General features: G+C 43.7%; 1 protein-coding gene across 1 annotated transcript in view; it reads left to right on the forward strand.

Moving 5' to 3' along the window:
* The window catches only part of chchd3a (coiled-coil-helix-coiled-coil-helix domain containing 3a), a 353726-nt gene that overhangs the window by 2019 nt on the left and 329491 nt on the right, over positions 1 to 22216 (forward strand). Inside the window, exon 2 of the mRNA XM_068059780.1 lies at positions 11303 to 11426. Within this exon, the coding sequence (XP_067915881.1) occupies positions 11303 to 11426 (124 nt within the window). The remainder of the gene's footprint in view (positions 1 to 11302; positions 11427 to 22216) is intronic.

Consider the following 22216-nt stretch of genomic DNA (forward strand, 5'->3'; position numbering starts at 1 on the left):
AGGCCAAAACATTGTATGTTTTCAGGAAGGAGTTAGATATAGCTCTTGGGTCCAAAGGGATCAAAGGGTACGGGGCTACAAGAAACAGGGCCGAATGACCTACTCCTGCTCTTATTTTCTATGTTTCTATAAGACATTTAAAAATTATATATCCAAAAGCCATTTGATACAGTATCGCATGATGGACTTGTGACCAAAGTTATAGCTCGTGGAATAAAAGGGGCAGGAGTAACATGGATTTGAAATTGGCTAAGTGATAGGCAACAGAGTACTGGTTAATGGATGCTTTTCGAACCGGAAGGAGGTTTGTAGTGGAGTTCCTCTGGTCAATCTTGGGACCTTTATATTCCTGATATATATTAATTACCTAGACCTTGGTGTACAGGGCAAAATTTCAATATTTGTGAATAATACCAAATTGTAAGCATTGTGAACCGTGAGGAAGATAGTATGGAACTTCCAGACATGTTGGTGGAATGGGTGGGCAAGTGGCAGATGATGTTCAATGCGGAGTAGTGTGACTGATTCATTTTGGTAGGAAGAACATGGAGAGACAACATCTCACAAAGGGTGCAAGAGCAGAGGGATCTGGGTGAATATGTGCATTGAAGGTGACACGACAGGTTGAGAGACTGGTTAATAAAGCATGCTGTATTCTAGGCTTTATTAATAGGGGCATAGACTACAAGAGCAAGGTGGTTGCGTTAAACTTATATAAAACGCTGGTTCGGCCTCATTTGGAGTATTGCGTCCAGTTCTGGCTACTGCATTGAAGGAAAGATGTGAAAACATTGGAGACAGCACAAAAAAGCTTCAAGAGAATGGTTTCAGTGATGAGGAACTTCATTTATCAAGATAGGTTAGAGAAATTGGGACTGTTTTCCTTGGAGAAGAGATGGCTGAGAGGAGATTTAATAGAGGTATTCAAAATCTGGACAGAGCAGATAGGGAAAAGCTCGTTCCATTTGTGAAAGGATCAAGAATGAGATGGCACAAATTTAAGGTAATTGGCAAGAGAAGTAATGGTGACATGAAAGTATTTTAAGTATTATAAGTATTTACTTTAAACTAATTTATTAATTAGTGCTAGAAATGTCAGTTAGAGGGGTAAAGTGTTTCACCTGTGAGATGTGGGAGGTCCGTGATGCTTCCAGCGTTCTGGGCGTCGACATCTGCAGGAAGTGTACCCAGTTGCAGCTCCTCACAGACCGCATGGATCGGTTGGAGCAGCAACTGGATGCACTTAGGAGCATGCAGGTGGCAGAAAGTGTCATTGACAGGAGTTTTAGAGAAGTGGTTACACTCAAGGTGCAGGCAGATAGATGGGTGACAGCTAGAAGGGGCAGGCAGTTCGTGCAGGAATCCCCTGTGGCTATCCCCCTCTCTAACAAGTATACCGTTTTGGATATTGTTGGGGGGGGTGGCCTATCAGGGGAAAACAACAGCAGCAGCCAGAGCAGTGGCACCACGGCTGGCACTGTTGTACAGCAGGGAGGGACAAAGCGCAGAGGAGCAATAGTTACAGGGGACTCGAGAATCAGGGGCACAGATAGGCGCTTCTGTGGACATGAAAGAGACTCCAGGATGGTATGTTGTCTCCCTGGTGCCAGGCTCAAGGATGTCTCTGAACGGACAGGGGGCATTCTGAAGGGGGAGGATGAACAGCCAGAGGCTGTGGTACACATCGGTACCGATGACATAGGCAGGAAGAGTGACGAGGTCCTGCAGGGAGAGTTTAGGGAGTTAGGTAGAAAGTTAAAAGACAGGACCTCTCGGGTTGTAATCTCAGGATTACTCCCTGTGCCACGTGCCAGTGAGGCTAGAAATAGGAAGATAGTGCAGCTAAACACGTGGCTGAACAGCTGGTGTAGGAGGGAGGGTTTCAGATATCTGGATCATTGGGATCTCTTCAGGGACAGGTGGGACCTGTACAAGAAGGACGGGTTGCATCTAAACTGGAGGGGCACAAATATCCTGGCTGCGAGGTTTGTTAGCGTCACTCGGGAAGGTTTAAACTAGTGTGGCAGGGGGGTGGGAACCAGAGCAGTAGGACAACAGGTAAAATAAATGAGGGGGAATTAGTGAATAAGGAAAGTAAGACTGAGAGGAGGAGCAGGCAGGGAGATGTTGCTGAGCACAGAGGGACTGGTGGTCTGAAGTGCATTTGTTTCAATGTGAGAAGTACAACAGGTAAGGCTGATGAACTTAGAGCTTGGATTAGTATTTGGAACTATGATGTTGCTATTTCAGAGACTTGGATGAGGGAAGGACAGGATTGGCAGCTAAATGTTCTGGAATTTAGAAGCTTCAGGCAGGATAGAGGGGGATGTAAAAGGGGTGGGGGAGTTGCATTACTGGTGAAGGAGAATATCACAGCTGTACTGCGGGAGGGCACCTTCGGAGGGGTCATGCAGCGAGGCAATATGGGTGGACTTCAGGCATAGGAAGGGTGCAGTCACGATGTTGGGGGTTTACTACAGGCCTCCCATCAGCCAGCGGGAGGTAGAGGAGCAGATATGGAGACAGATTTTGGAAAGATGTAAACGTAACAGGGTTGTGGTGGTGGGTGATTTTAACTTCCCCCGATATTGACTGGGACTCACTTAGTGCTCGGGGCTTGGATGGGGCAGAATGTGTAAGGAGCATCCAGGAGGGCTTCTTGAAACAATATGTAGATAGTCCAATGGGGGGTGGGGCCGTACTGGACCTGGTATTGGGGAATGAGCCCGGCCAGGTGATTGAAGTTTCAGTAGGGGAGCATTTCGGGAACAGTGACCATAATTCCGTAAGTTTTAAGGTACTTGTGGATAAGGATAAGAGTAGTCCTCGGGTGTAGGTGCTAAATTGGGGGAAGGCTAATTATAACAATATTAGGCAGGAACTGAAGAATTTAGATTGGGGGCTGCTGTTTGAGGGTAAATCAACATCTGACATGTGGGAGTCTTTCAAACGTCAGTTGATTAGAATCCAGGACCAGCATGTTCCTGTGAGGAAGAAAAATAAGTTTGGCGAGTTTCCGGAACCTTGGATAATGCAGGATATTGTGAGCCCAGTCAAAAAGAAAAAGGAATCATTCATAAGGGCTGGAAGGCTGGAAACAGCCGAAGCCCTTGAGGAATATAAAGACAGTAGGAAGGAACTTAAGCAAGGAGTCAGGATGGCTAAAAGAGGTTATGAGAAGTCATTAGCAAACAGGATTAAGGAAAATCTCAAGGCTTTTTATACGTATATAAAGAGCAAGAGGGTAACCAGGGAAAGGGTTGGCCCACTCAAGGACAGAGGAGGGAATCTATGTGTGGAGCCAGAGGAAATGGGCGAGGGAATAAATGAGTACTTTGCATCAGTATTCACCAAAGAGAAGGACTTGGTGGATGATGAGTCTAGGGAAGGGAGTGTAGATAGTCTGGGTCATGTCGTCAAAAAGCAGGAGGTGTTGGGCACCTTGCAAAGCATTAAGGTAGATAAGTCCCCAGGGCCTGATGGGATCTACCCCAGAATACTGAGGGAGGCAAGGGAAGAAATTGCTGGGGCCTTGACAGAAATCTTTGTATTCTCATTGGCTGCAGGTGAGATCCCAGAGGACTGGAGAATAGCCAATGTTGTTCCTTTGTCTAAGAAGGGTAGCAAGGATAATCCAAGAAATTATAGGCCGGTGAGCCTTCGTCAGTGGTAGGGACATTATTAGAGAGGATTCTTCGGGAAAGGATTTACTCCCATTTGGAAACAAATGAACTTATTAGCAAGAGGCAGCATGGTTTTGTGAAGGGGCGATCGTGTCTCACTAACTTGATTGAGTTTTTTGAGGAAGTGACGAAGATGATTGAAGGAAGGGCAGTGGATGTTATCTATATGGACTTCAGTAAAGCCTTTGACAAGATCCCTCATGGCAGACTGGTACAAAAGGTGAAGTCACATGTGATCAGAGGTGAGCTGGCAAGATGGATACAGAACTGACTCGGTCATAGAAGACAGAGGGTAGCAGTGGAAGGGTGTTTTTCTGAATGGAGGGCTGTGACTAGTGGTGTTCCGCAGGGATCAGTGCTGGGACCTTTGCTGTTTGTAGTATATGTAAATGACTTGGAGGAAAATGTAGCTGGTCTGGTTAGTAATTTTGCGGACGACACAAAGGTTGGTGGAGTTGCGGATAGTGATGAGGATTGTCAGAGGATACAGCAGGATATCGATCGGTTGGAGACTTGGGCAGAGAAATGGCAGATGGAGTTTAATCCGGACAAATGTGAGGTAATGCATTTTGGAAGATCTAATACAGGTGGGAAGTATACAGTAAATGGCAGAACCCTTAGGGGTATTGACAGGCAGAGAGATCTGGGCATACAGGTCACTGAAAGTGGCAACGCAGGTGGATAAGTTAGTCAAGAAGGCTTACGGCATGCTTGCCTTCATCGGTCGGGGCAGAGGGTATAAAAATTGGCAAGTCATGCTGCAGCTGTACAGAGCTTTAGTTAGGCCACCCTTAGAATATTGCGTGCAATTCTGGTCACCACACTACCAGAAGGACGTGGAGGCTTTGGCGAGGGTACAGAAGAGGTTTACCAGGATGTTGCCTGGTCTGTAGGGCATTAGCTATGAGGATAGGTTGGATAAACTCGGATTGTTTTCACTGGAACAACGGAGGTGGAGGGTCGACATGGTAGAGGTTTACAAAGTTATGAGCAGCATGGACAGAGTGGATAGTCAGAAGCTTTTTCCCGGGGTGGAAGAGTCAGTTACTAGGGGACATTGGTTTAAGGTGCGAGGGGCAAAGTTTAGAGGGGATGTGCGAGGCAAGTTCTTCACACACTGTTTGAAATAGCATCGAGAACTTTTATGTTCTGCTGTGAGGGCAGATGGGACCTCAATTTAATGTCTCATCCAAAAGACAGCACCTCAGACAATGCAGCAGTCCCTCAGTACTATACTGGAGTGTTAGCCTCATTTAGTTTTTGTTTTGCTCAAATCTCAGGAGTAGGACTTGTAGAATGATACAGCATGGTTGACCCATACGTTTAGCCCATTGTGCTTGTGCTGGCTCTTTGAGAGAGCTATCAAATTAATCCCATAGCCCTGCAAATTTCCCCTTTTGAAAGTTGTTATTGAATCTGTTTCCACCACCCTTTCATGCAATGTATTCCAGATCAAAATAAATCACTGTGTTTAAAAAAAAAAAAATCTCATCTAGCCTTTGATTCATTTGCCAATTACCTTAAATCTTTATCCACTGGGTACTGTCCCACCTAAGAAACCCAAAGCTAAGAGTTTTTTGTAAATTTTCATTCATTCATTCACCAGGGGGAAGATTACTAGAATTGGAGAGCACTGTTGATAAACTCATGAGGGGTTAGTGATTTTGGAACATTTAGAGATGTGTGGCTTGTACTGAACTCAGCAGGACAGGCAGCTGACAGTGAGGATAACTGGATGATTGGCATAAAGAGCATGAGTTCTCCTTGGCTCAGTGGTATCACTCTTGCCTCTGAGCCATAAGGTCATGGGTTAAAGTCCAACCGCAGAGACTTGAGCATATATTCTAATCTGACATTTCAGTGTGATATCTTGTCCGAAGTGCTGTTTGTTTGGATGAGGCATGAAACGGGTTCCGCTTGCCCTCAGCTAAAATACTTCATTCAAAGAAGCGCTGGGGAATTCTCCGTGTCCTGACTAACATTCATCTGTCAATCAAAACCAATAAAGCAGGTTCTGTCATCATTTATCAGACTGTAGGATCTTGCTGTGCCATATTTGTCAACATGACCACACTCAAAAAGTTCTTCATTGGCTGTGAATATATCTTGGGTATCCTCAGGACCAAAGCACTGTATAACTGGAACTTCATTCTTTATCTCTTAATAGGAAAGCAATAACTTTCATTTATTTAACGCTTTTCAAAACCCCAGGATTTTCCAAAGCGCTTTACGGCTGATCAAGTACAATGAAGTGTAGTTGCTATTGTAACATAGACCTGTAACAGCAGGAACCAAATTGCACATGAGGTCCCACAAACAGAAATGAGATGATGACCAAATAATCTGTTTTTCGTGATGTTGGTTGAGGGATAAATATTGGTAAGGATGCCGGGGAGATCTCCCCTGCTGTTCAAAATAGTGCCATGGGGTCTTGTGTGTCCACCTGAGTGCACAGATAGGTCCATTATTTCATTCAGCTGTTTGTGGTATCTTCCTGTGTGAAAATGTACTGCCATTTTTGTTATATTGCCACCGTGACTACATCTCAGAAAAGCACTTCATTGGCTGTCAAGTGCTTTGGGACATCTTGAAGTTGTGATAGACTGGCATTTATATCGTGTCTAATTTTCTTTTAGATGTACTGTTACATTTTACTATGGTATGTAGCTATATTTAATATATGACCATTTTTGAATTAATTTTCTCCACCCTCTTGAAGACATTGGCTCCTGTTCTGTGGCACAGTTACACAAGTGGTTATTACCCTCCAGTACATGGCTCAAATGGCCATTTTTCAAGTATCATACTTTGCTGTGAGTGCAACTGGAGAAGACATTGCCAATTCTGTCCTCATTCAGTATCATATGCACACTTCTGTTTAGGGTTGCTTTATGAAGCTAATTAAGAGGAGCGTCAGCTGATTATATTGGACCTTTTTTAAAAAAGAAAACAAGCTGATTCCTTCCAGTTTCACAGACTATAATACTGCAGATGCTGAAAATCTGAAATAAAAACAGAAAATGCTGGAAATTGATGGGAAGGTCACAGCCTGAAACATTCATTCTGTTTTTCTCTCCACAGGTGCTGCCAGACCTGCTGAGTATTTCTACCAATTTTTTTATTCTTTTCAGTTTTATTGGTTTGGGAGCTGAAGCTTCCCTACAGGTCTGTCATGCATCTGCTGGACAGGATTGCACTGAACCTTGCATTGTGTCTGTTACTTCAGCTTTAAATGTAGCCAGGACTTGTGTTGCCATATGTTAGCAAGTTTAGCAAGACACAAACAGATTTTGATTAGTGTGCATTCAATTACTGCTGTTGTCATTTTGCCAGCTTAAAAAGTGTTGTAATGCACATAGTGATAAGTGTTTGCTATAATGTACTTTTTAAAAAAGAGGTACGGAAGATAAAAAAATTTTCTTTGACTTTTTCCTGTTAAAACAATTCTTTAAGTGAGGTACAATTCTTCCTGTTCAACCCCAAGAATAGGAAAGTTCCCTTTTTTCTTTCCAAGTTCTGCATGCTCATTGTTTAATCAATTCATCTATTCCACCAGAAGCCACAATGTACATTCCTTACAACTCCTTAATAACATCTGGGGGCTTGTGCCAAGGTTAGGAGAGCTGTCCCACAGACTAGTCAAGCAACAGCCTGACATAGTCATACTCACGGAATCATACCTTGCAGACAAATGTCCCACACACTGCCGTCACTATCCCGGGTATGTCCTGTCCCACCGGCAGGACAGACCCAGCAGAGGTGGCGGCACAGTGGTGTCCAGCAGGGAGGGAGTTGCCCTGGGAGTTCTGAACATCGACTCTGGACTCCATGAAGTCTCAGGTCGAACATGGACAAGGAAACCTCTTGGTGATTACCACCTACTGCCGTCCCTCAGCTGATGAGTCAGTACCCTTCAATGTTGAACAGCACTTGGTGGAAGCACTGAGGGTGGGGGCACAGAATGTACTCTGGGTGGGGGACTTCAATGTCCATCACCAAGAGTTGCTCGGTAGCACTACTACTGACCGCGCTGGCTGAGTGCTAAAGGACTTATCTGCTAGACTGGCTATGTGGCCATGGTGGTGAGGGAACCAACAAGAGGGAAAAACATACTTGACCTTGTCTTCATCAATCTGCCTGCCGCAGATGCCTCTGTCCATGACAGTATTAGTAGGAGTGACTGCTGCACAGTCGTTGGGGAAACGAAATCCCGCCTTCACATTGAGGATACCCTCCTTCGTGTTGTATGGCATGGCCACCGTGCTAAATGCGACAGATTTTGAACAGATCTAGCAATGCAAAACTGGGCATCCATGAGGCGCTGTGGGCCATCAGCAACAGCAGAATTGTACTCAACCACAATCTGTAACCTCATAGCCCGACATATCCCCCACTCTACCATTACCATCATGCCAGGAGACCAACCCTGGTTCAATGAAGAGTGCAGGAGGGCATGCCAGGAGCAGCACCAGGCATACCTCAAAATGAGGTGTCAACCTGGGGAAGCTACAACAGAGGACTATCTGCATGCCAAAGCGTGCAGCACGCGATAGACAGAGCTAAGCGATCCCATAACCAACGGATCAGATCTAAGTTCTGCAGTCCTGCCACATCCAGCCATGAATGGTGATGGACAATTAAACAACTAACTGGAGGTGGTGGCTCCACAAATATCCCCATCCTCAATGATGGGGGAGCCCAGCACATCAGTGCGAAAGATAAGGCTGAAGCATTTGCAACAATCTTCAGCCAGAAGTGCCGAGTTGATGATCCATCTCGGCCTCCTCCTGATGTCCCCAGCATCACAGATGCCAGACTTCAGCCAATTCACTTCACTCCACGTGATATCAAGAAACGACTGAAGGCACTGGAGACTGCAAAGGCTATGGGCCTTGACAACATTCCAGCAATATTACTGAAGACCTGTGCTCCAGAACCTGCCACGCCCCTAGCCAAGCTGTTCTAGTACAGTTACAACACTGGCATCTACCCGGCAACGTGGAAAACTGCCCAGGTAAGTTCTGTGCACAAAAAGTCTAAGTCCAACCCGGCCAATTACCGCCCCATCAGCCTACTCTCAATCATCAGTAAAGTGACGGAAGGTGTCATCAACAGTGCCATCAAACGGCACTTGCTTAGCAATAACCTGCTCAGTGACGTTCAGTTTGGGTTCCGCCAGGGCCACTCAGCTCTTGACCTCATTACAGTCTTGGTTCAAACATGGACAAAAGAGCTGAACTCAAGAGGTGAGTGTGACAGCCCTTGACATCAAGGCAGCATTTGACCAAGTATGGCATCAAGGAGCCCTAGCAAAACTGAGGTCAATGGGAATCGGGGAAAACTTTCTGCTGGTTGGAGTCATACCTAGCGCAAAGGAAGCTGGTTGTGGTTGTTGGAGGTCAATCTTCTGAGCTCCAGGACATCACTGCAGGAGTTCCTCAGGGTAGTGTCCTAGACCCAACCAACTTCAGCTGCTTCATCAATGACCTTCCTTCAATCATAAGGTCAAAATTGGGGATGGTCGCTGATGATTGCACAATGTTCAGCACCATTCGTGACTCCTCAGATACTGTGTCAAAATGCAGCAAGACTTGGACAATATCTAGGCTTGGGCTGATAAGTGGCAAGTAACATTCGCGCATACAAGTGCCAGGCAATGACCATCTCCAACAAGTGAGAATCTAGCCATCTCCCCTTGACATTCAATGGCATTACCATCACTGAATCCCCCACTATCAACATCCTAGGGGCTACCATTGACCAGAAACTGAACTGGAGTAGCCATATAAATACCGTGGCTGCGAGAGCAGGTCAGAGGTTCAGGATCCTGTGGCAAGTAACTCTCCTCCTGACTCCCCAAATCCTGTCCACATCTACAAGGCACAAGTCGGGAGCGTGATGCAATACTCTGCACTTGCCTGGATGGGTGCAGCTCCAACAACACTCAAGAAGCTCAACGCCATCCAGGACAAAGAAGCCCACTTGATTGGCACCCCATCTACAAACATTCACTCCCTCCACCACCGACGCACATTGGCAGCAGTGTGTACCATCTACAAGATGCACTGCAGCAACGCACCAAGGCTCCTTAGACAGCATCTTCCGAACCCGCGACTTCTAACTAGAAGGACAAGGGCAGCAAATGCATGGGAACACCACCACCTGCAACTTCCCCTCCAAGTCACAAACCACCCTGACTTAGAACTATATCGCTGTTCCTTCACTGTCGCTTGGTCAAAATCCTGGAACTCCCTTCCTAACAGCACTGTGGATGTACCTACCCCACATGGACTGCAGCGGTTCAAGAAGGCAACTCACCACCACCTTCTCAAGGGCAATTGGGGATGGGCAATAAATGCTGGTCTGGCCAGCGATGCCCACATGCCATGAATGAATAAAAAAAAAAATCACTGTAGGAAAGTTCAATTGGTGAATAATGTAGATCAGTTTTTGATTTTGATTTTAATGTGAATCATTACATTAACAAATTGTAGGTGTTGCGTTTTCTGGTATGCAATTCTCCCAACAAAAATGGTATCAATATTCTATTGGGTAAAGGCAAAGCTTTTTGTCATTAGATTTTTTTGACTTGCTGCTTGAAAGGTCAGTGATGAAAGGATAGCATCAAGCCTTCAAAAGACGCCTGAGGGTTGATTTTTCAGTTTTTGTTGATGGGGGGAAAAGAGGCTGAAAAATAAGACATGCAATAGTCATGGTTTTGGGGCCTACCTCCTGTCAGGTGGCCCAGGTTGAAAACGCATGGTCTACACACATCGGAGTGATGCATTCTCAACATGAGTAATCGATTTAATGACCTGCAATTGTTAACTGGATATCCCCCTTCACCCCACAGAGCCTTCAGATCCCTAGGCTCCATGCTGTGGAATTCTCTCCACCTCCCATTCCCTGTCTTAAGACCTCCTTAAAAGTCAGTTAAAGGCACCATATTCCTGCAAGTTGGACTTGAATAAATGACTAGGTCTGGTTATAAACAGCACCAGGCTCTGCAAATGGGAAGAGTTTTTGTTGTACTGTCCATTTTCATTTAGTTCTACAAACTACACAATAAAAGTGTGCGTATCCCCATTGAACCTCATTTGTTAATCATGAGTTGCCTTTCTTGAAGATTTGCACTATATATATATATATATATATTGGGGGATAAGCTTCCACAGCGGGTTAGCATGAGTACTAGAAAATCATGTAGGTATCAGTGAAATATGAAGTTCTGTTCCTCTGCAAGGGAGGCTAACTGGAAAATTCAAAAAACGATAAAACCAGCCTTGCAAGTGAAGATATTTATCGTGTTGAAAACATGAATTTGCTGTGAAATTTTATATTCAGGAACCTCAAGTGTGGAGATGTGAAAAATATCTCCACACTTCACAGTGTGTGGTATGAAATTAGATATCTGCTGCTGAAATTATTTAGTTACCCAAAGACTGTGTAAATCTCTGGGAAAGCAACTGTAGTGTACAGCTAAAAAGTTTGAAGAAGTATGGTTTGTGCTTAACTTAAGGTGTATTTTTATTTTACCATTACTTGAATATTGTAGATAATATAGGTCCACAAAATTGGGAACTTGAATTGAACAGGGTTCCACTGTTTTCTCCGAACAGCTCTCCGATAGTGTCATCAGCCGTATGCGGGATGTTTCTCCACCTGCTGAAAAGCCACAATCGCCGCCTCCAGGACCAACTTCGTCTACTGGAATTCATCCGCCTTCTCCAATCCAACCAATAGGTATTTTGTAGCTGCATTTCTAAAAACCAGTCTACTCATACTGTTGAGTTAAGCCTGATGACAGTTAATGATCTGTTCAAACTTCTATTCGTCTTTTTATCATAGAAATACAAATCACTTGTGTTAGATGACAATCTGTGGCAAAAGTTTGTGCAAAACCGACTTGAGTATGTGTAAATACAGCCTCATAACATCAAGAGAAAGAATTAGTGAGTAGCAAGAAAGAGTTGAAAGATATTTGTTGGTTACATTTGTGAGACGTGAAGAAGCAGTCTACTGAACTGGAAAAAAATCGGAATTTTCGTTTATTCCATTGAAGGGCAAGGATGTCAAAATGTTGTGTTTCAGTGATGCTATTGCAAGAGGATTGCAGGTTGTGAGCACGATCTGAAGGAGGTTGCTGAATGTAGAGCAGACTCATCAGCAAAATAGTGGATGTAGTTGGATGATGAATAGAGGTCGTCATTAGTTTGACCAAGGCACAGAGTTGCAGAGAGGATAAATCCCTGGGGGACCTCATGGATGGCGGTTAAGAGCTGGAGGATGGCCCATCAACTACAATAGTTGGATTGTTCGGATATCTTCATGAGCATATGTTTGTGAATCCCTCCGCCACCCCCACCCCAGCCCCAAGGGGCTGAATGGCCAACTCCTGTTTCTGTGTTTGAGACTGCTTCGGACAAAGACAAGCTCACAGACATACAACTTGAGAACAATGGATTGGATAGCATCAGAACCATTGGTCTTGTTGGATTCCAGGGCCCACAAGAATACACACCTAACTTGATGAAATACCTTGTGTCAGGCTGCAACTTGAGCCCATCTTGCCTCTAATTCAATCCAGTGATAAAAGATGTGTTTCTCACAGCTGTCAATTGTGAAGAGTAAGACCTTGGATGTCTTAATTAGTAAAATGTTATGTTTCTATTAAAATTAATGGATTTGAGATGCAGGGAAACCAATTAAAATACTCAGGAGCTTTGTATCTTCAAGATTAAGTAGCTCTTGGTGTACAGAATATTCTTCATAAATGGAATGTGAAATTAAGTAGACATATTTAGAACATAGTATATAAAAAGCAGAATTATCATTAGTTTTATATTGCTTTTTAAAAGGTCTAAGATGCATGTCTTATGAATCAGACCTAATTAGTTTTTATTTTAAAAGTGCATTACTTCTGCTTTAGCAAAAGTTGTATCAACTCAGTTTGTTTTTTGCAAGGAAATGGGATAGTTGAGCACACTTTAACCTTTAAAGTTTGCATTAACTTTAATGTTGCGCATCAATAAATCAATTAAATTCCCACAGGAAAGAAAGGGTGCAGTACTGAGCTTAGACTGGACCTTGAGAAATCAATTCAGCATGTCCATGTGCCCTTTTTATGAAAAAGACTTTGAAGAGGCTGCACGTCCCCCAGGATAGATTTTCAAAGATATTGCAAAAATTGTCCAGATGCAACATTTTCCTCTTCACAATATCATATTTTAAATTTCAGGCTTTTCTGAATTATGAAATGCAAACAGGACAGCTGAAGTCATACACATTTATATTTGTCAGTGGTTTAAAAAAGATGTTTCACAATATTTTCTGAAGATTGCTGACAGGATGTTAAATTATACATGCTGTTATGGTTTAACTTCCTGTGAATCCTTAGACTGTTTGTTTTCTTGTAATCACCCCCATTTTCATTATGTATTACCATTCAAAACCTGTGGTTTATTTGAGTCATATTTATAAAATAGGGATTTATGACATAGGAGATTTTTCCATTGTTGAAGTTGCATGATGACAATGTTTCCATACTATATAAAGCTGTCTTGTCTCAGCTGGGTGTTTAATTCTGCTTCAATTTTTTGTTTTTCCTGCAGCATCCATTGTTGTATATTGCTATTACTTTAGCAAAAATATATTCCATCTTGACTGGCATTTCCAACATTTTGCAATGTGAGATCCACAGTGAACTCACCAGCTGCCATGTGGGTGTATCACAGTAAAATAACTGTGTATCATGGGGCTTGCAGCATCTTGCTGCCCTGCTAAATGAGTACAGAATGAAGTAATTACATTGTGTCTGTCTTTTAAAATGGATCATAAAATGTGTCAGTGTGTTGTATTAATGAGTTACATGGAGAGATTTGATAGTTTTAAGAAAATACATCTCGAGTTTGCATAACTTAGTCGCATTTTTGATACAAGTTTTAGCTTTTCGTTTTATTTTTGTTGAAACAACAAAGTCTTCTCAGGCATTCTCTCTCTACTGTAGTTTTTTGCTCAGTAACATTCAAAAAAATATTTTTGGACCACTGTTGCCAGATAAGTAGGTCGTGCAGTATACCACATAGATAATCTGTATCTCTTGAATGCTGTGTATTGCACAGCCAAGTAATTGTACTTAATTTATTTGTAACTTTTATAATGAATGAAAATGGAATTACGTTCTGGGCTGTTGATTGAAGTTTCTGCACTGAGTAAAATGATCCAACTTTATAAATGCAGTATTAGCTTTTGCACTTAGCACAAGCATTTTTATTTTGTGCAGAAGGGGATGGAAAAGCACAGCAGTGGAGTAAATTTGTGGAATTTGACACCAATAATAGCATTCTGAAGCAAAGGTTCATACTGTGTAAAACTAATTGTATTGCTCTGATAAGCTGTGGTGACTATTTTGAATTTGTAATTGAATAACCTTTAGCACCAAATGGCTCATTAAGTAAATGCACATTGTAGTGTTGATTTGTTCAGAGGTTTATTTTTGTTTGGAGATGATGGTAAAATGGTCACCCTTCTCAGTTTGGCATGATACCTGAATCATTGCTGTAATGCACCTTGATTCAACTGCAGAATCATCAATAACTTGATAAATGAACAGTAAAACCCTTGTGATAAAACATCAATTCTCTTTTTCCTCTATTTTTAAAAAAAATTATTGCAACTATGTTTAATAATGAGCGCCTTCACAATAATGACTAAATTCCCTGAAATGCTCAAAGTAAGCAAAGTGACTGCCCCACCTCCACTGCCATCCCCCCCCTCCGGGCTGGCATTTGCCATAAAATAACATAATTAAATAAAACACGTGCATCCTTTCCACAATTCGACCTTGATGTGACTGAGAATTCCCTCTCAAATTAGAGGGAGCTCTGGGCCATGAGAGTGTGTGTGTATTTGTTCATTTATATTCAGTACCTGGGCAGTTATCCGCAGATCATTGGGAAATAGCTGCTGTCAGTTTGTGAAAGGTTTTAATATCTTGAGTGACGGACAGTTCTAAGATTTGAGTCCTGTATACTCTGAGTCACTTGGTTAGAAACAATTTTCTAAACAAATTTGATTTCCTAATACAAATATTCTTAGTTTGGATGCTCTGGGAAATGAGTTTTGAATAATGACTTTTTGTATTTTATCATTAGCTGGAACTCTAATTGCTAATTTAACTGTTTCTTCCCTCACAAAATAAGCACGATATTAGAAAAAGAAATGATAGTAAATTCATAGTTAGTTGATTAGTGGTTGGAGCTTGTCTAGCACATCACCCATTGAGAGGCTTATTACAGCAGAAGCTTGTGAAAATCTGTTAATTCAACCATTTTGGCCAAAAATGCACTTAATTTTGTGTTTTTGTTAATTTCCCAGGATAATGTTGGGTATTTTCAATGCATCAGTAACAAATCACTTGCCTTTCAGGGGACGTGAATAGATTATATGCAGTTTCATAAATATGGCACATCGCATGCATTAGCTAATGGAAATCAAAATTGTAATTTTTCCTACCAAAAGAACAGATTTCACTAAATTTATCACTACAGCACAAAGAGCTTGTGATAATTCCTGGTGGGGTTTTTAAGGTCCATGTAAATAGATTAATTCAACATTGCGTCGTACTTTCACTTCTGAACAACGGAATTGGGTTAACTTGAATACCTACTGTAAAAGGAGGGTCAGGTAAATAGGGACATCTTAACAAATCATGGGTTCGACCTCAACTGGAGTATTATGTACCATTCAAGGCACCACATTTTAGTAAATGTGAGAGGGTATGGAAGATGTTTACCAAAATAATACCTGGGATGAGGATTCTTTCAGATACATGGAGAGTTTTGAGAAGCTGTAATTGCTGTCCTTGCAGCAGTGAATTAAGGGGAGATCTAATATCAGGTTTCAAAACTGAGGGGTTTTAATAGAGCAAGTAGGGAGCAATCATTTCCTGGTTAATAACCAGAGGTCACGGAATCATGGATGTAAAATAATTGGCAAAAGAGCAAGAGGGGAAGTGAGAAATTATTTCAGAGAATTGTTATGATCTGATGCATACAATCTGATTCCTTGGGAGCTTCTCTTAATTGTATATTAATTGTGTTGAATTCTATGCAGGTGGAGGGCACCGGAGCACATACAAAGAGACAGTCACTGAAACTGGGGTATAATTGAGTTGGGAGGTGTATGCTTGTAATGTTTCACTCAAAATAAATGCAAAAGTCAAGATTAGCTGCAGTACTATCCTTCACCAACTGGCTTTTCAGAATATAGCACTTTCAAAAGGCAATTGAACATCTATTTGAAGAGAACTAATTTGCTGGATTATAGGAAGAAATCTGGGAAGTGAGATGAAATTGGACAGCTCTTTCAAAGAGCTGGCGTAGGCACAACGGGTCGAATGGATCCTTTCTGTGCTATAAGATTCTATCATTCTAAATGATGCAAACTAGTTTTCATGTCACATGAAGATTGGCTAACTAACAATTATAATTTGAGTGATACTTGTACACATAATGTACATAAAGGTGCCTGCTGTGAAGTTTCGGGGGCCACTTAAGTTCAAATCTCCACTTTTTAGGAACATGCATATATCAATTATTGCTGATCATAACAGGTTCCTGGTGTTCTATTTTGGCAATTAGCCACCAACTGGGAATCGGTACTAAAAATAGAAAACCAAAATACCACAGATGCTGGAAATCTCAAATAAAAACAGCAAATGCTGGAAATACTCAGCAGCATCTGTGGAGAGAGAATCAGTTAACATAGTTCTGAGAGTATTTCCAGAATTTGCTGTTGTTTTAGTACTAAAAATAGCTGCCTCTCAACTCCGGCTCATAAGTTAAAAGGGAAAAAATAGAATGAATGTAAACTATCCAGGAATATAAAAATGATTATAAGAGCTTTTACAAGTATGAAAAATGGAGGAGGGTGGCTCAGGGTAGATGCAGTTAAGATGTTTCCCCTGGTTGGGGAGTCTAGAACCAGGGGACACAATTTCAAGATAAGGGGGAAGCCCCCTAGGACCAAGATGAGGAGAAATTTCTTTACTCAGAGGGTTTTGAAATTCTGTACCCCAGAGGGCTGTGGAAGCTCAGTCATTGAGTATGTTTAAAGCAGAGATTGACAGATTTCTAAATACCAATGACATAAAGGGATATGGGGTTACATATGAACGTACATGTTCAGAGGGACTTGGGTGTGCTTGTATAAGAAACACAAAATTAGCATGCAGGTACAGCAAGCAATTAGGAAGGCAAATGGCATGTTGGCCTTTATTGCAAGAGGATTGGAGTACAAGAATATGGAGGTCTTGCTGCAATTGTCCAGGGCTGTCGTGAGACCACACCTGGAGTAATAAGTGCAATTTTGGTCTCTATATTTAAGAAACGATATAATTGCATTGGAGGCAGTACAGCGAAGGTTCACTAGATTAGTTCCTGGAGTTGGCCTATGATGAGTTGTGTATACTGGACCTGCAGTTTAGAAGAATGAGGGATGAGCTCACAGAAATGTACCAGATTCTGAAGGGGCTTGACAGAGTAGACACAGAAGTTATTTTCCCTGACTGGAGCATCTAGAAGACGGGGGCATATCCTCAGGAAAGGGGCTGATCATTTGGGACTGAGACAAGGAGAAATTTCTTCACTCAAGGGGTTGTTTATCTTTGGAATTCTCTACCCCATAGGGAAGTGGATGCTCCAGCGTTGAGTATATTTATTTAAGGCTGAGACACAGATATTTTTGGGGTCTCAGGGGATCTAGGGATATGGGGAGCAGACAGGAAAGTGGGTTTCGGGCAGCTGATCAGCCACGATCATATTGAAAGGCAGAGCAGACTCGAGAGGCTGTATGGTCTACTTCTGCTCCTATTTTTGATCTTTTGCTCTTATTCAACTGAGCCAAACCTGTAAGTGAGAAACATGAATGGACTTAGAACTGCACTGCTTGGGCTTTAAGGGCCAGGTTGCCTGGCCTCTGGGCCACAGTTCAGACGACTGCCATAATCTGAAATTATCCAAAGCATCTTTTTGCTTGTTCTCATTGTCAAAGATTACTCTTTATATGTCATACATTTAAAATGTATATGGATATGAAAGTCAGGAGTTAAGCTGAATTGGCAGCTATTCTCCACAAGTCACAAAACTTGTCTAAAGTTTATTCCTCACAACTCTTAATGTTCACTCTGTAATTTAAGAAGTCTCGGGAATACAAATAATGCCAATGTTCATATTTGATTACAACAAAGAGGAAAATCCCTTATTTTCTTTGTTTAGAAAAGACAATATGTGAGCTGATTATGTTTGCTCTCCATTTGATTTCATGGAGAGGTTTAAGGGGTGTTCCGATCAGTAGTCAACAATGGCTGCTCAAAGGGTACACTTGGCTTCTCATCTCGCACCTGTACTTGCTGCATTTAAACAAATAGCACTGAAATATGTCAACTGAATTCTGATCACTTCACCTCCCAGACTCCATGTACTAGATTCAGTTTGAAGAAGAGAGTGTAACTTCATGTCTCTGATGTTCCTTGCAGAGGCCATAAAATTACAATATGCTGACAAATCTTGATAATTGCTCTTCAGAAGTGCTTCTATGAAGGCTGGCATCTTGAGTAGATTATGGAAATTTCCATCCAGATGTTTTAAATAAGACCAGATACTTTGTAAATGAGCAAAAAATTTTGGGATGTAAGTAGAAATGTTAAAGTATTTTTATTTCTATCTATAAAGGCTTCTTGGAAGGTTTTGTTGTAAATTTGCTGTATTCCCTAATATGGTCACAGTTTTAAAAAGATGGTTTACATGAATAATGGGTAAAGGATTATTCCAAGGAACGTAAATATTGACTGGGTACTTACCTGCAGTGGGATTTAGGGAGGGAATCAGCAATTGGATCCAACTGCTTTGCACAAACATCAGTTGCGCAGTTCAAACTGGCCTCGGGAGTCAAAGTTAACAGCTGCAAGAGTGAAGCCATGTTATTCAGGAACTGGGCTGACCGATCCTTTGTCCCCTTCCCTGTCTTGTTCGTTTGCTGTATCGAACCTTTTGCTGAGTCCATTAGGAAGGATGCGGGCATAAGAGGGAGACAATCCTAGGCAGCGGAGGCATTCAGGTCAAAGTCTCCCTGTACATGGATGACGTTGCCATCTTCTGCTGGGATCCGCTGTCCGTTCGAAGACTGACAAGCATCTGCGATCAGTTCGAACTGGCGTCGGAAGCCATAGTTAACCACGGCAAGAGTGAGGCCATATTCTTTGGGAACTGGGCTGACCGATTCTTTGTCCCCTTCACCGTCGGGTCAGACTACCTTAAGGTGCTGGGGATATTGTTTGGAAGGGCCAGGGCGTGTGCCAAAACCTGGAAGGAGCAAGTAGCAAGGGGTACAACATAAACTGAGCAGTGGGAGTAGCGATCTCTCTCCATTGTGGGTAGGAACCTAGTCATCAGGTGCGAGGTGCTCACGTTGCTGTATGTGGCGCAGGTCTGGCTGATAACCCACTCCTGCGCTGTGGCGGTCACCCGAGCCATTTTCCGCTTTATCTGGAGATGCGAAATGGACTGGGTCCGGAGGGGCACGATGTTCAAACCTCTGGTTAACGGCGGGAAAAATTTACCCAACGTTGCCTTCGTCCTGATGACCACCTTCATGTGCGGCTGCATCAAGCTGTGCGTGGAGCCCCAGTACGCAAACACCGTGTCACTATGTGCTGAGGTTTTCAAGTCCTGTCTGTCCCCGGTGTTGCAAAGGATGGGTCTGGTCACATTGCCGCATAACGCTCCATCCAGTTGGACCGTGCCGTACCACCTATCCTTTGTGGAAAGGTTTCTGCGGAAAAACACCTTTGACCACCAATCCATCAAGCAGTGGTCTGCACAAAATGTCCTCAAGGCCCTACGGTAAAAGGAGATGGTGGATCCTTTTGGATGGTTCCCTGAGCAGACTGCCAAAGTCATTTGGCAGAGTGCCTCATCAGAACTTACAAACAAGCACTAAGATGTAGCTTGGCTGGGGTGAGAAGGGCCCTCCCCGTCAGATCCTTCCTGCACATCCGGAGTCTCACCCCCTCCGCATGCTGGTTTCTGTCGAGGTTCATTCCAAACAGATCTGTAACACAGGAGTCTCTGCTCTACAGGCTGTTCTTAGGGGCGCACACCGAGATAAACATCAACTGCTGCTGGAGAACCATCAATTCGGTGAAAGACGCTCTTTGTTCTGCCCAAAACTTGCTGGTCCTCCAGCACAAAGAGTCGTCCACGACCGAGTGTTGCAAACTGGCACGTTCCAAGATCCAGGACTACATGTTGAGGGACGCAGTAAAGCTTGGGGCAGCCGCTCCAAAGGCTCAGTGGGGAAAGACCACTGTGTAAGGCCCTCCCGCCATAGTGAACTGAGAGGATGGGCCCATGAGAAACCTGTCGGGCTGTATACACCAAATATGGGTTTGCTGTGAAATGTATTTGGCATATAAAATGGAATGGAAGGGTTGTGAGGCAACTCACTCCTGTTTTGAAGAAAACTGATTTCCTTTGCATTTTATGGAATGTCAACTTGGTGTTGTTTTGAACTGTGTTATAATGTATTTTTTTTACAGATTTTTATGAATAAAGCATATTTTTGGGGAAAAAAAACTTAGCTGGCAGGGGAGCAACCATGATCAGTGGTCTTTGATTATGTTGCAGGTACGTTTTTGACTACAAGGGCTGTAACCAATTCTAGAGCTTGAGGCCAGGGAGTGCGTCACACCGTTCGGGTGGTGGTGAAGGGTAATGAAGGGGGTGCACCAGTTTATCGTACCTTCTTCATTGAAGAAAATCCTTATTGATTGCTGTGGATTCCAAGCTGCAGATATCTTTTCTACCTGCAGAACTTGCCCAGCAGTGGATATTTCGACGTGACATTCAAGGATGTGGCGGGATGCATCAAGTTTCTGAAGGTGTTCAAGGAGAGGGGAAACCAGGCACAGCTGTCAGTCTTGACAGTGGAGCCACTCTTCATGCTGCTGTCGCAACGCGACCGGGTGCCGACAATCCATCTCTACAACCCCCATGTTCCTGTCATGGATGTACTTGCCTTCCTCGCCAGATATAAGTCAAGGGGGCTGGCAGCAGTACCGATGTCAAGGACCCGTTTGGGATTTGGACCAGCAAGTGGCAGGTCAAGGTGACCTTGAAGGTTGATGCCAACGGAGCCATCATCCATCCCCTCCCCCCTCCAGCTTCGCTATCTGGGGAAGTCGAGGCTTCTTGGTCTATGCGGGGCAGCCCAGAGTTTGTCGAACCTGTGGCAAATCTGGTAATATGGCGGCCAACTGCAGCACAGTCGTCTGCAAGAAGGAAGGCCATCGGACCAGGGACAGTAAACCGAGTAAGTGCTGCAACCTGTGTGGTGGGGCAGGCCACCTCTACAAATCTGGCCTCAAATGCTGCCTCAGTTACGCACATGCAGCAAGGTCCAAGGAAAGGCTGGGAGAAGGAACAGTGAATGCGTCTGGTGCTAGGAAGGAGTCGAGCAATCCTCCCTGCAGCGAGGAAAGTCTATCTTAGAAGAAGAAAGGGGAGGCTGCTGCAACCAGCGACCCAACACCTACCCCATGCCCAGAAACAACTCCTCTGCAGACAGAATCAATGGAGGAGGAGGGACCGTGGCACAGTGGTTAGCACCGCAGCCTCACAGCTCCAGCGACCCAGGTTCAATTCTGGGTACTGTCTGCGTGGGTTTCCTCCCGGTGCTCCGGTTTCCTCCCACATGCCAAAGACTTGCAGGTTGATAGGTTAATTGGCCATTATAAATTGCCCCTAGTATAGGTAGGTGGTAGGGAAATATAGGGACAGGTGGGGATGTGGTAGGAATATGGAATTGGTGTAGGATAAATGGGTGGTTGATGGTCGGCACAGACTCGGTGGGACGAAGGGCCTGTTTCAGTGCTGTATCTCTAAACTAAACTGGTCAGTGGCAAGTGGTAAAAAGGAAAACCACAAAGAAGAAGCCTCCAAAAAAGGAACAGGTCACCACCCAAACTAGGGCAAGAGGAGGTTACCATCTGAGACAGACTTCCTCCTCATTGGACAAGGAAGGGCCGGAAAGATGGCACCTGCAAAAAAAGCGGCAGAACTCAAAGGAGCTAGAAGAGCAAGCCCCCCCCCCCCCCCAAGCTCCAGGGCACTGGCAGCTGTGACGGGCCCAGCGCACTCCAATCCCTAAGCGCCAAACCCAGTGAGATGCCCAGCGCACCCCAGCTGCGGGAGACCAAGAGCAGCGAAGCATCTGCCGCACTCCAGCTCTGGAATCCAGTAGCAGTGATGTCTTCGAGGAGGGGCAGAGGGGAAAGACACCACCAGCAGAAGACAGCCCATACCTTGCTGCCGACCAGACTTCCCCCGATGTCACCCCAGCAGAACAAAACCCCCATGTGTAACCAGGAGGGGTTTCTGAGCCCAACGAATGTGGAACATACCCAAGGACTAGGATGAGCAAGGACACCTGGCATGGTAAGCAACACCAAACTTGAAAGTAGGTAAAAGATTGCT

Source organism: Heterodontus francisci, chromosome 27, assembly GCF_036365525.1.
Source record: "Heterodontus francisci isolate sHetFra1 chromosome 27, sHetFra1.hap1, whole genome shotgun sequence".
NCBI classification, from domain to species: Eukaryota; Metazoa; Chordata; class Chondrichthyes; order Heterodontiformes; family Heterodontidae; genus Heterodontus; species Heterodontus francisci.